The 14,491-nt window shown below is 36.4% G+C and overlaps 2 protein-coding genes across 4 annotated transcripts in view; one reads left to right on the top strand and one right to left on the bottom strand.

The window, feature by feature from the left end:
• The first annotated feature begins 1,038 nt into the window (after window positions 1-1,038).
• On the top strand, window positions 1,039-3,433 carry ankrd63 (ankyrin repeat domain 63). Its single transcript, XM_088648516.1, has one exon. The coding sequence runs from the start codon at window positions 1,185-1,187 to the stop codon at window positions 2,802-2,804; it is 1,620 nt and encodes a 539-aa protein (XP_088504642.1). The 5' UTR covers window positions 1,039-1,184; the 3' UTR covers window positions 2,805-3,433.
• Window positions 3,434-5,614: 2,181 nt separating this feature from the next.
• pak6 (p21 (RAC1) activated kinase 6) overlaps window positions 5,615-14,491 on the bottom strand; it is a 45,216-nt gene continuing 36,339 nt past the window's right edge. For all 3 annotated transcript variants that reach the window (XM_088648518.1, XM_088648520.1, XM_088648517.1), the window contains exons 4-9: window positions 13,566-14,087; window positions 12,010-12,143; window positions 9,662-9,788; window positions 9,029-9,154; window positions 7,905-8,039; window positions 5,615-7,051 (exon numbers count right to left, since the gene is read on the bottom strand). In XM_088648518.1, coding sequence (XP_088504644.1) covers window positions 6,884-7,051; window positions 7,905-8,039; window positions 9,029-9,154; window positions 9,662-9,788; window positions 12,010-12,143; window positions 13,566-14,087 — 1,212 coding nt within the window. In that variant the 3' untranslated portion in view covers window positions 5,615-6,883. The remainder of the gene's footprint in view (window positions 7,052-7,904; window positions 8,040-9,028; window positions 9,155-9,661; window positions 9,789-12,009; window positions 12,144-13,565; window positions 14,088-14,491) is intronic.

The raw sequence follows: 14,491 nt of genomic DNA, 5'->3' as shown, positions 1-14,491 counted from the left end.
ACATATTTTCAAATCTTAGAGTAAGGCAGAATGACATAAATTTAACTAAAAAGAGAAATGTGCTCAAAACGACTAGCTAATATGAGGTTCCGTGTTTTACTACTGTATAATTTTGCCATCCTAAAACAGTTGCAATGCGAAAAGTTCTCTTTCTGAAAGTCTTTTTTTTAATGTGGATTTAATTTTTGAAGTCTCATTTATAAAACTGACAAGATGGTCACTTCACAAACACGCACATTCCTTGAGTTTCTGTTGAAATTTCAGCTTCAATATATATATTAAATAAAAAGCAGGGAAAGAAATTTAACTTGCATAATGTTTTCATTTAATTAATAAAAGATTGATCTCTTTAATTAGCTAAGATAAAATTTGCAATATAAAAATTTAAAGGTTATGTCATGCTCTGAAATGCATTTCTGGCACATGGACTTTTTACTGAAATATAGAAAAAAGATGCTTTAATTTAAAGTGTTTGTTTTACACATTTAAACATTCTTGCTATATCTCTTGTTTTGATGGGGAATGAAACACAACCACTTAACACCTAATACTGCCAATCTGCAACTCAAATTAAGCAATTAAAGAACAAGGTAAATTTAGATGTCTTTTACTAATGGAAACTCCATTTTCTTAACTATTTAATTTATTTTATGCGTACTTCACAGTGGTGTTAGGAGCACAGTGGGGTTTTTTTCTTATTCACACCAAAAATACAAAATAAGCATTTCAAAGTGCAATTGTACATGTGGCATTTTAAAGCTCAGGGCTATATCCATTAACAGAAAAAAAGTAGCCTTGGTGACATGACAACAGATGATAAGTGGCTCCTTTTGGAAGTGATACTCATCACTATTGCCTGCAGATATGAAAATACAAACTGATTCCTTGTATATTTATTTAGTTACAGAGCGCAGCCTTCCCTCTCCTCTCAGCATGGAGAAGTTATTCTGAATGGATGCTGTAAGAGCATCACAAGCCTCGGACGGCTGTTCCCATAGCAACAGAGGCAGTATGAATAAGAAGGTATAAAAAGCCACACACCTCTTCCCTTAGCATCACTCAGCTACACGCCACACACACAGGGACAGAAGATGCAAAGTGTGAGCTAACTCAACTTGTAGAATTCATTAGATAAACTTCAGTAAGAGAAATCTCCTGAATCTAAATAATAGAAAATTGCAGGCATGCTTCGTCCAAAAGACTTGTGTCAAGGATCTGGAACCAAGACTTTCTTGGAAGCCATGCATAGTGGCAAAGTGCATTTGGCTCGCTTCATCTTGGATGCCTTGGATGGAAGGATAATCAACTCCAAAACAGAGAACAGCAAAACTCCTCTGATGTTTGCTGTGTCTCTACCAGACCCCGCAACCAGAGTGAAGTTCACTAGACTTCTTTTGGAGAAGGGAGCAGATGTGAACTGCCAGGACGATGAGGGAAGGACAGCGTTGAGCCTGGCGTGCGAACTGGGACACCTAGATGTGGTGAAGCTTCTTGTGCAGTTCAATGCAGACCCTGAAATATCTGACACGTGGGGTAATAGTGCCCTGATGTATGCTGCCTACTCCGGTCACAGCCAGGTTTTGGAATTTCTCATCCGAGCTTTCAAGAGACTTGGGCTGAAGCTGGACAGGACCAATCAAGCTGGACACTCAGCCATCCAAGTGGCGAATTTCTTTGGTCACAACCAGTGTGTCCAGGCACTGAGCATCCCAGGAAATAAATGCCTCGGTTTGGAAGAGCAGCTCGTGGATGTGAGTAGGAAAGAACAGGGAGAAACACGGCGGCCCAATCGGCTACCCAGACAAGTGCTGGAAAGGTTCACCAAACAGTTCCACAGTAAATGTGACGATCACCTGCCTGCTGTGTTTCAAAAGCAACTCAGAGTAGGCGACAGCAATGGACTGAGAAAACGAGTCAAAGTTCAAAACCAGTCCCCAGAAAAAAAAGGCCAGCAGCAGCCTTTTATCAATCAGCTTCACAGAAACGTGGACAAGGATGGCCAGGAAATTAAAAGCACTGCTCTTTTCACAGTCAAACAAATGCAAAATTGCAAACTGAAGGACAGAAAGGGTTTAAAAACAGAAGGCACAGCAGAGCAAAGTAATGCAGGTGGGTACAAAGACACTGAAGTTACACAAGAGGAGATAGAAAGAATTCCAGTCTGGAGCAACGCAAAGTCATTCAACAGCGAGCAATCAGATCAAGGTGGTTTGTCTGACACAACCGATCCCTCCATAAGAGTTAGGAGGGGGTCACTTCAGGGTGAGCAATCTGTAATTGCAAAAATGCAGTACCAAGAGAACTCGTATTTCGTGATGAATGACTCTGACAAATATGTCACTGCGCCTAAAACGCTACTAAATCACAAGAGGCGGGAGCAGTCTGACCAGTTCGAACACAGCCAGCCAGCAAATATAAATTTGAGCTCTAAAGAAAATGACAGCTCTGCGCACTCGGGAATAAGAATGTGTCAGAAGAGACTAAGCCTTCCACAGTACGGGCGCCCAGACAAACTTCTCACCCAGAGAGTGGAGATGCCACCGGAGAGGATCCAGATGAGGCCGCCGATGATTACTGCGTTGGGAACACGGTTACTCCGGAGGTTCACAGCCCCAGAGTTCCTGAAACTGGTAAAAGACTTCCCCTCTGTGTCTGATGGTGAAAGAGTCAGGATGTCCAGATCCGAGACTTTTCCGCTTTCATACACGCACCAGAAAGTAAATAATCAACCAAGCGTTGACAGCATCAGTGGAGTAAAATGTGAGTTTGAACATAATGGCTACAATGTCATCCATAATGTGTAAATAGTATTAATTAAAACGTCACAAAAACATTATTTCAGAGCATTCTTTAAATAAGGGAAAAGCTACTTGTAAAAAAGAACGAATACTTTAATAAAAAATGAAATAATGAAAGATTAACCATATTTATTCAATTACAATACTGTAATGTAACGTAAACATAATCACTGCAAAAGTAAGTATTTATAGAAAATTTTAGCGGAGATAAATTATTTAAAAATTAAAATGTTTTAATATCTATGTAAAGAGCTTAAGATAAAAGTATCACGAATGCAGAAGTGTGACAACTAAAACTGATGTTTAAGGAAAACATTTCTAAAAAGCATGAACAAAAAGCTATAAGCTATAAGCAAAAAGCTATAAGTCCAAGTCATGTATACTGTAGATAGAATATTATATACTGCACCTTATCGCATTGAAGCTGAATTTACTGCATCTGTATAAATTTGTAGCCAACTGTGGCATCAGCAGTAGCAATGTTGTCCTATTGTGTCCAATAGTTACAAATGAGATGCAATCAAATGTATTTGTCTTAAAGAAACATATTTCTGAACCTAGTGTGTTCTAAATATATGACCGTTTTTGCTGTAATGTTGTTTTTTTAATGTTAATAAACTATAATAAATTATTAACTTCGTTTATTGTTTTGTGTTGGTTTTGATTATTCTTTACAAAATTTACTCTATCGCCTTACATTTTCTCCGAATTTCCTCCAGTGTTTTAAAACTGTCAAAATAACTACTTATTCAATGTTTCAATGTGCCATCAAGGCAATGATAACAATAATAATAATCCAATACTGTTCAGTGGGTGAAACCAGATGTAATATGAAGTAATCAAACTAATAACTATCTTTGATTACATATTGAAAACGTTTTATTTGAAGAAAAAAAAAATATTTTCCCCTATGTGATGAAGGGTTTGAAAAGAACTTTCTCTGGAAAGTTAACTTTCTTGTATGTCTCCACATTAATCTGATTTCAGATTTTTACATAATCGGACATAATGTATAGAGTAAGAGAACAGTTTGTGGGTTAACATTTTTACAATTAATATTATTCTCTGTCAAGTGATTTTATTAAAAGAGGCCTTTTATAGGGCAGATTTGGACCCTGGGTCCAAATTTGGACCTATAAAAGTGGGTTCAATGCACTATGTTGCACTCAAGATACCATACTGCTTGGAAAGACCCGAAAAGCAATCAAGTCTCATTTCTGCAACTTATAAAAAGGAAAATAGCATTCTGAAGGGTTATTTTAGACGCAGGTCTGAAACTAACTTGCTAAGTGTGTAAGCATGTGCACAAATAACACATGGGATTTGAAAAGCAGACGTGGATGTAAGAAGCAGACACAGACACCAGTTAAATAAAAGCCTTATAGTTCTTAGACTTATAGGTGAAAATCAAAACAAAACCTGACAGGAAGTAAGTGCAAGGACACCAGGACAGATGTAATTTGATCATTTGTACTTGACCTGGTCAATAGTCTGGTTGCCCAATTCTGGACATATAGTTTTGAAGTTTATTCTGAATGGATTTAGATACTCCCGCAAGTAGGGCATTGCAGTATTCAATTCTAGAAAAGATGAGTAGATGAACGTGTTGATCAGTTTTTTGTTACAGTCAGAGACAACATAGAAAGTAGTTTGGCAATACTTCTGAGATGGACGAATGATGTTTCTACAATATTTTGCACATTAGATATTTAATAGAACCTGGATTAAATATCACCCCCAAATTCTTCAATTTAGATTGAAATTCAAGTACAGTACCATCCACAGATAGAGTTACTGCACTGGCTTTAACTCATTGATGGGAGATGCAAAGACGCATGACTTAAGTCTTGGTGCAGTTTAAAGAAATTAGTGTATTTCTCTGAAAGCTTCCACTACTGTATTTCACCATAAAGAAAGAGGTCATTTACATCATTTAATCTTTTGGCCAAAAACAAATCAAAATAATATAATTCTATATTTCTCTTTTACAAGGAGTCTAGCTGTATATTGTTAATATGGTATTAATGCCCAGCCTTTCTGGGAGAAGGTTTAATGTATTACCAGTTTGTACTACCTGGATATAGTGTAAAAATCTACAAGTTAGATAAAACCAACCTCCCTCTACACATGCCGATATATTGACACATCTGTTATCTTAATAAAACCATGTCAAAGAATGTTTTCAGACATCTTTACATTTAGTGAAAAAAATCAAGACGCCTCAGAAAAAAGTTCAGAGATGCCTCATAAAAAGAGTTTCCCGTTCAAATCAACAATAGACTACTGCTATGTTAAGCCAACTCTAGATTAGTGTTAGAATTAAATACTGTATTTACAGTGTAAAGAAACATTCAACCACTTTTTTTTAAATAAATTTATTTCTAATATTAAAAAGCTTCCATATTTTCAGCAGTCTTCTGTGACTTTATCTCTTAAAGGAATGCAGGGACATCTTGGTGTGGTGTGGTACAAGATTAGCAGTATCTCCTCTGGTGGAAGAAGGCTCTGATAACTGTACTGTGGTGTCTAAAAAAACTCTGGACTGAAGAGACATCACAGGTTCCTAAAATATGTTTTACAGTGATATACTGTATTTCCATCAGTACTGTGGAGTCTAAAACATTCCTGAAATATATCTTTCACGTGTGTGAGAGAGAACAATGCAAATGAAATATGAGGAAAAAAACAAGTCTTACTGTATAGTTACATGTGCCATTAAAACTACACAAAACCAATTTCCTTATGTGTCTGTAAAGTCTGTGTGTTTTTAAATGGGAAGGCTAACATTTACAACAATGCAAACACAAAACCTCCAATTTTTATTATCTTTTTTTCATTTTTAATTCATTCATTGTAAGATCAGAAAAACAGAAATTGCAACAAATATGAGGATAAAGTCTAAGCTAAATACACTTTCGTATTCAAAATGGTAAACTTTCAACATTAAAGCAAATATACTGTATAAAAGCCTAAGGATGCAATATTATGTAAACCATTTAAACAATAAAGTTGCTCAATGCAAGAGATATATTGTTTCTGTATTTACAATACATTACCTTCCCCTGATTACAACTGAGGTAAACTGTACAACCATAAACCTCTAAGGATAAAAGTCTTTTTTACAACATCTCATCTTAACAATATTCAACAATACTTTAAAGAAAAGCATGTGCAATTTATACAAAAAATGCAATAAATACAAAAGCAAAAATAATGATATAGTAAATATTGGTTACATTTATGGAAAAAATAATACATTTGTCATTGTTTAAATGTTAAACAACTATTTAAAATGCAGTTTAACAATTAACTTCCCTGTAGCACATTGTTGTTGTGCCCTTATAATACAGTTCTCTTGCTTTAATTTGCATACTGTATAAACCTATATATCCACATGATTTCACTCAAAAGCTAGGAGGTGGTGGACAAATCTAATAGTGTCCATATGGCCACATCAGTTGCCTGATTATCATTGCTGTGGTCTGTCCAGCTGAAACATCCCTGTCAATTATTTGTTAATGTGGAATACTGTGGATAAATGAGTCTGGGGAGTCCCAAGTCAAGACCAGACTCCCTCTGGCTGGAACTCAAACCAATGATTTCACGATGCAATAACTTCTGTCTGAGAAGCCTAGGTCAAAAATGTTTGTGTTTATTTTGAGATTTCTGTACCAAAGTCCAGGCTGAGTAAAATGACTTAGTAAAAGTCAGTGCAAAGAGACATTTATTGCTGAATTCAGCACCTGCACTGAATTCACAAAGATGCTAACTGAACAATTCTCAGTATAGCAGATAACACCAGTGCTGCTTTCTCTACGTGAGGTCATTGCAGCTCTTCTGCAAGTGTTAACATTTCAGTAAACAGCTCTGGAGGTGTTTCCAGGCCACGAGAGAAACGCTGTCTTTGTCTACCATGAGGCCCAGGTGAGGGTGGATCAGGCAGTGCCACATATTGCAGTGATTCTGAGCCAAAGCCCATGACATTCCCTGACATCATATCTGCTGTGGCCGACCAGCTTCAGAGATGCTGCCTGCTCACCAAGATAGCAGCAGTAACCAATAGAACAGGAAGGAGTACTCCCATGTCAACACCTGGACATACGCTTGCGGTACTGGTCCACCAAGGGCACCAGACACTGGGGGGTTCCAGACTGCAGGAGGAAGGGATGTTCTAGAAGATCAGTGGCACTGGCTCTTTCCAAAGGATCCCGGGTCAACATGCGGTCAAGAAAATCCTTGAGAACTGGTGAGATCTATTAAGTCACGAAACAAAATATTTTAAACTTAATACACTTATTTGTACACTATTCAGCATATTGACTCAAATGGAAAAAAATAAACTAGTGCTATCGGAGAACCATAAGGCAGAGAGGCTAATGGCATGTTCTATTATAATCTGTGGCACTGCGACAATAAGGAACCTATGTTGCTTTCTAATTAATTACACAATTTTCACCAGCACCCTCTTTCTTGGGCTTTGAAAAGAGCATATTACATGTGAATACCAGCCATTTCATTTACAGTATGTGCCCAGTATTTTCCAGATAGTTCAGCATCAATGGTTCCCCAAGTGAAATTCATGTGGAATCAGTTTTTAACACTGTCATCAGATTTAGCATTTTCATCATTCTGACCCGATAACCATTCTTTGAAGTCAGAAAAGCAGTATCAGTCATCTCATTGGGTACAGTATGTTACTCAAAGTAAAGTCAATAAATATGAATGACATTAGATTCCTATATATAACATGTGTGTAAAAATAACTGGTAGCACATGATGGTCTGTAGAACTAAAAAAAAGGGGTCCACACACCTGGAAAGGCTGGGAACCATTGTTCTACATCTGTTTTATTGTCATTGATCTCACAATGGAAAAAACATGACTCATTAGGAAATATAATGTCAATTATAAAAATGCCAACCCTGAAGGCTCTCTCTAGCTATGCTGAATTGCTACTACGTGTTTTCTTTTCTGTTACCTAACAGCAATAAAAGCTATTATTCCCCACAATAAGTAGTTCTTTCAATGACATTATACTGTGGGCTTGCTAGATAATTTCTTCATGGAAGGGAAAGCATTGAGATAGCATGTGCCAGTGCAGCTCACCTTATGGGTGTTTCTCACTGTTGGAGCTGGTTCGTCTCTAAGTCTTTTCATGGCCTGCACTGGTGCTTCACTGAAGTAGGGGGGCTCGCCATCTATCATCTCCACCACCATGATTCCCAGGGACCAGATATCCACCTGACAATGAACACAAACGCAAACTACTGTATAAAACACAAGCAAGGACATAAACCAAACACTATCACAAGAGAGTGAGCTACAGTAACTGTTTGAATATAGATTAAGATCGGGACATGCACAGCAGCAGTCCAGGTGTAGAGCAACTGCTTAACTAGATGTACAGTTTACAGTTGTGTTCTGGAAAATATTTAAAAGCTTACAGAGTTATTACAGAAATGCAACGATTTGAAACAAATGTTGTATCCTCAAATCCAATACCATGAAGATTATAGTGAAATTTTAGTAGATATTTCTATAATAAATACATGAAAATAAATTATTTATTATTAAGGGGGTATCTGAGCTTAGATGTGTGGACTACATATATAGAAGACATTCTTACAAAGAGATAAATGTTTCATCTTTCTAACCTACTGGCTGTGTTGTAAGGTGCATTTGAAAGAGGGTCCTTACTGGTTTTCAGGATCTGAGCTAACAATGTCCTCGTTCTCACACTCATAGCAAGTATAAATGACTAGGTTCAAACAGAAAATAGTGACATCTTAACTTTTCATTCTCCCTGCCTGTCATTTCTGTATTCAAGCAGTGATGATTCACCGTGTTCAAATGGGTTTAAATTGAGCTGTTGAGGCAGGGGAATCATTGTTTAAAGCACAAGAAATGTCTTTTGTTGTCTAGTGATGGTCATCTGGTCCATAAGATTGAATCATTAAGAAAGTTGCATGATTCACTGGAAAAATGAAATTACTGCAACACAACAATACATTGTGCTAAATTTGGTTTGGTATGAATCGCAGTTTAACTTGAGAAATATTGTGTTGTATTATTTATCTTGAGGGTACAGGAAAAATGTAAAGTGTATTTCTAATGTCTATATAATATCTCAGCATAGTTTAAAGACATGAAAACAGACAGATTAATACCTTGAAAAATTAAATTGCATATTAATAAGTTGAGTGAGTTTCTAAATTGTCCTGTTTCCTTACCTCTGTGCCGTAAGGTGTTTTGGAAATTACTTCAGGAGCCATCCAGTATGGTGTTCCCACCAGAGATTTTCTCTTAGGGATATCCTTACTAATCTGCGCGCAGAATCCAAAGTCTGACAGCTTCACCTACACAAAACAAACAGAAACTATATCATTTTTTTTTATTACCATCTGTGGTCTTTCAACTACAATTCATGCAATACACCATGTATTCATCCTCATAGCATCTAGAAATTTTTATCATTAAAAATGAAAACTGATGCTTAAGGTATCCTGATGAAATACATCTTAATTGCTTCTCATGTGCTGGATATTTTGTGCTGATTCATTTACACATCAATTTGATCAATATCAGAAAGTAAACTTTTGAAGAATGGTAATTCGTTTAATTCATAAATGTGTTTCATTTGATAGACTCTTCCCTTTGTGGGCATTGTTTTTCTTCTTAAGCAAAGTGTTATGTAGAGTGTTCTTAATGAACAAATGAAAACCACAAATCAGATATCAGGACTGTATTTTTGTGATTACTGAAACAAATGTGCCACAAAATGGAAAAAACCAAGATGCCAGTGCAAATATCTGTGTTTACCTTTAATCCTGTATAAACAAACTCCAATTGTACATCAAACTTACCCGTCCATCAACAGTGAGGAGAATGGAGTCACTCTTAATGTCTCTGTGAATCACCCCCTGTGAATGTAAGTAGGCCAGAGCCTGTAGGACTGCCTCACACACAGTCGCTATTTGCTCCTCATTTAACCTGCAAATAATAAAAAAACTGTCATTTTCCTGCATTCTCCAAAATACATAAAATTATGCATTTCCAAAATAATTTTCTCACTGAGAAAATAAGATAAATCTACCTGAAAAAAAAAATTAATCTAATTATGTATTTAAGAATAAGATTATATTTATTTGATTTAAGCTTGTTTTGGAAGATTAACTGGAGGTTTATTTTCCGGAAATGCTGCAATTGTGGCTTGAGTTCATGTACTAATCCACTTTTAAACTACAGATGTGACAGGTGTAGAAAGAGAATTAAATGAGTAACCCCCACAGTACATAACCCTATCTTGAAAGGTAAACAAATACTGTAGGTGGGTCATATCACAGGATACAGCTCATAAGAAAAAGTTGATAAGCATATATTTTAAAAATTAAATTCATTTTTTAATGTAAGTAGGACAGTGTCCATTGCCTCAAATGTCTCATTTAAACTGGAAAATACTAGCATAATTTTAACTACCAATTTATAACATTGGACAGTTTAAAAAATGTATATTACACTGAAATATAATGTATATACCTTTTTACCCTTAATCCTCTGACATAGATATTGAACTACTGTATGCCTACATTATTTAGTCCAATGTTCCATTCAAAATGAAAATTAAACAGTTCAAGAAGTTAATGACTATTGAAGGTGTTGGGCCACTGTGTAGCTTTTTATTTTTTTTTTATTTTTAACAGAGGTGGATCTGCTCAGCTCTGGACAGGAAAGGCATGAAATGTACACCAGAAAAACAACATTGTATCTCTGTTTTAGATAATTTTCTGCATCTTGGCACACATCTCTTCCAGTCCTCCAAGCTAATGTTTGCTTTTGTCTTTTCCAGGCTTGATTCTTGTGATGCAGTGCCAGCCGTACAGTATATCAAAACACTGCTGCTCATCTTTAAGGGTTTGAAAGTTTGGCTTCTGACTACATCAGAGAATTGTTAACCCCCTATACACCTACACATGACCTGCACTCCATGGACTCTGACCTTCTTCCAGTTCCCAGTATGAGGTTCATAACACAGGGAGACTGTACTTTCTGTTCTGATGCTCCAAGGCTGCAGAATGATCTCAGAGCCCATATCAGATTCTATAATGCAGTTAAAACTTTAAAATCCTGTCTTAAAATTCACTTTTATACTGTTTTTAAATCTATTTGATTTGCTGTTTTATTATGTGTATTTGTGCATCAGTCCAGATTTCTGGATTGCTTTATCGTACAATGCCTTGAAATGATATACCATGAAAGGCACTAAAGAAACATAATAAATCATTTATCACAATTTAAAATAAATACAGTAAAAATGAAGGTATAGTTATTGTGTAACATATTCCCCATCCATTCCTTTCTGTTATAGAGGTTCTTCTGCAACTTCTGTTCTTCTGTTCTATTTTAACAAGACACTTATTTATTTTTTTACAATTAATGTATTTAATCAAACAACAAGGAAGACAATACATTTTTCAGGTGCAATCAATAATATCAGCCAGGGGTCAGTGTGGATATTCAGTTCAGGAAGCTGGACTCGCAAGAGGAGAGATTAAAACCCTGTTAAGGACATGGTTGCTGTACTACGGAACAATGATGATTTAGCAAACTGATTTCACCCAATCCTGGAATATAAATTAGAAGCAAAACTGTTGTGTGAAAAAGAGGTAATTACAACTTGGACAACAGGCAGAGATTTCTCCTAATGAAAATTCATCAGTTTTAATTTTTCTCATATTTTCATGAAAACATGTAGGGCTGTAATATTAGCCAGTAATACAGTATTAGCAAGTAACATTGCACTTCTTAAAACATAATAGACAGAAATAGATTTTAACAAACATGCAAATACAATTGCAATCACAGACCATACACTGTTGTCAGTCAGTATTACATACATCTCCCCTGAAAAAATGATTGAATGCTTCTGTGGTTTAGGTTGTATGAGGTTCCTAAATCCAATAAAAAATTTAAAAAACAAAGGAATCAATTAAGGATTCTGGTTTCACTTCACTGTTTTGTATTGCAGTATTTGATTAGTTTTTGTAAATCAATTCAAACTTCAAGGCAAATCTGGCAAATCCTATTACAGCTGTGGAATCATTTTCCTTCATATAAAGTTGTTAGACTCCTGTTCGGCTATGAGAGTACAAGCAAAAATATTTATGTATAACAGAATATCTTCTTTGAGAGTTCATAAAACATAATGACTTACCTGGTTTCAGATACGATGTTAGTCAGAGCACCACCCTGCAGGTACTCCATTATAACCCAGAGCTCCTCCTCTACCAGGGCACTTTTATACATCTCTACCACATTTCTGTGTTGGTAATCTCTCATTATGACAACCTGAAAGGAACATTAAGAATAGTGTGTATGGTTTGCAAGCGTATAGAATTAACACCATAATTCATTAAACAAAATATAGAACATTCTGTCAATTTTTCTACAAAAAACATATTAATCCATTAAACTTCTTTATACATTGGAGAAAGCATCCCCTGTGTCACTGCAGAATGCCAAATTCATAAAAGACTGTGTAGTAGCAAGGCCTTTCATTTTACTAAAATTTAAGTGTTATTAAAAATTTCTAATAATCTTTGTGTGCCTTGACCTAGCAGCCAAGTGCTGTCTGTGGATGGAATGTGGCTAAAGAGGCCCCTCTGATGAGAGACATCATAAAGCTGAACAATGTAATGATATATAATGCGAATGGGCTCCAGCAGGTCTCTAGGCTGGTTTCTTCCCAAAACCACAGGTCAAAGATCACTATCCACCACCCTAAGGAAGATTCATCAATTGGGGATGTGTTGGGTCCAGAACCAAACCTAATGGCCTCTACGCCAATAAGCAACTGGTGATGTCGCCTGTATAACCTGTAACCCAACACAACTACGCCAGTTAACCACTAACTTGAAATCTTTCTCTAAACTTGCAAATAGACTTTTCTCCAAAACACCAGGCTGAGAGGGTAAGTCAGTAAAGTGCAGAATTCTGGCCAAGATATTCATTCTGAAACAGAAGAAGACTTGCTAACCCACGGTTATTATTGCCTGATCAACAAAATTAGACAGTTTGACTCTTTCTTTGTGGCGGCAACACAATACCTTTGGCAGAGCTACTTAAGCCCCAACCCAAGCTGCTATGGAAACCAATTATTTCTACCATCGCAAAGTTTATAATCATCAAGGACATTTTGAAAAGATGTGTTGAGTAAAATTTCATAATTTGGAATTATTCACATCATAATTCTGGAGAGTTAAATTATCATTACAAACGTATGTTTTTTGTTTAGTTCATGACAGTAAATGCATATTTACTTGTGTCTGAGATTAAAAACATGATTTAGTTATTTGAGACTGATAGAACCTACAAGCTAGACTCTAACACTCTATATTTTAACTCAGAAGTTATTATTTGAGCTTTCATATCAAAACAGATTGTTTCACAGATACAGTACGTATTCTGTTTGTTGCTTGTTATGCATGTTTTGGTTATATCAATAAAGTGTATGTTGTATATTTAGAATCTACTTTATTATCTAATTATCTAAGATTGATTGGTTCCAAAAAGTTGTCAAGTAACTCTCATAATTTAGTTGTACAATTTCTGATTGTTACAGCGAATTTAAACTCCCAATCTCATACAACTGCTTGTTTCTGAAATAAAGCTACAAATAGATTTCAGCTACCTCTGAGCACATGACAAAAACTTGGTTTCACATTTGAAAATGTGGCCTGAATGTCAGCTCCTTACGAGAAAGAGATGTACCTCATTGAACAACAGCTCTCTGCGTTGCTGCTTCCTGAGGTCCATCATCTTCACAGCTACTTGACGTCCACTGTGTTTCTCTCTGGCTATGCACACAACCCCAGTTGAGCCCTCCCCTATCTTCACAAAGTTCTCCAAGTAAGTCCGAGGGTCTCCCTTGTCCACAACCATCTGGAGAGCAGCCTTGAACTGCTCATGGGTTACTTTGGGCGGGTCCTGGACAGGCTTAGGAGAAGCATATGGAGGGGGCTTAAGAGAAGGGGAGCAGGTGCTGGGTAAATTGGTAGCAGGAGATCCAGTTGGAGAAGGCCTGGGCTGAGAGGGACTGTCCTGTCGTTGCAGAGCTGGCGGGGGGCTGGTGGCTGTTTTCAGAAATGCATTTGTGCCGTTCTGTCTAGGCAGTAGTCCGATCGTGTAACTGGACGAAGGCCGCAATGGTTTATGAGTTCTTGTGCCTGTTATCAGAGGACTGCTGGTGCCATTGGGCAGGAAACCATGCTGATGTCTCAAGACTGAGTCTGCCTGTAAAGGCAGAGAGGAGCGTTTGTATTATTGCAGTGATTTACATTTAAATTTCTCAGTGAAGGACAGAAATAACATCCCTGCTACAACCATTGCACAAGATGCAGTGTAGATTGAATTTAGACAATGAGCTGCTATTCATTTCCAAGCAGATGTTGGCCTTTTAAATAATTTATAAGTAAGTTCTAGTAAAAATTAAAATACATATTTTATAAGCAAGAAATGCAAGTTACTTATAAAATGTGTTATTTATCAAAATAAAACATGCAGCATAAATAACACAATTGCAGTACATTAAGTTAGAATTCTAAAATACACTTTGTATTGTAAATTGCACCTTGTAAGAGGTACAGTACATTACCAATTCTGTAATTACATAAAGGTAATAGTCCAGTTTTGTGAGT

The sequence above is a fragment of the Lepisosteus platostomus genome, chromosome 10, assembly GCF_059453375.1.
Source record: "Lepisosteus platostomus isolate fLepPlt1 chromosome 10, fLepPlt1.hap1, whole genome shotgun sequence".
Lineage (NCBI taxonomy): Eukaryota > Metazoa > Chordata > Actinopteri > Semionotiformes > Lepisosteidae > Lepisosteus > Lepisosteus platostomus.
This window is presented reverse-complemented; position numbering and strand designations above follow the sequence as displayed.

Coding starts and splice junctions, on each gene's coding strand:
- ankrd63 (XM_088648516.1), top strand. CDS start 1,185: ATGCTTCGTCCAAAAGACTTGTGTCAAGGATCTGGAACCAAGACTTTC.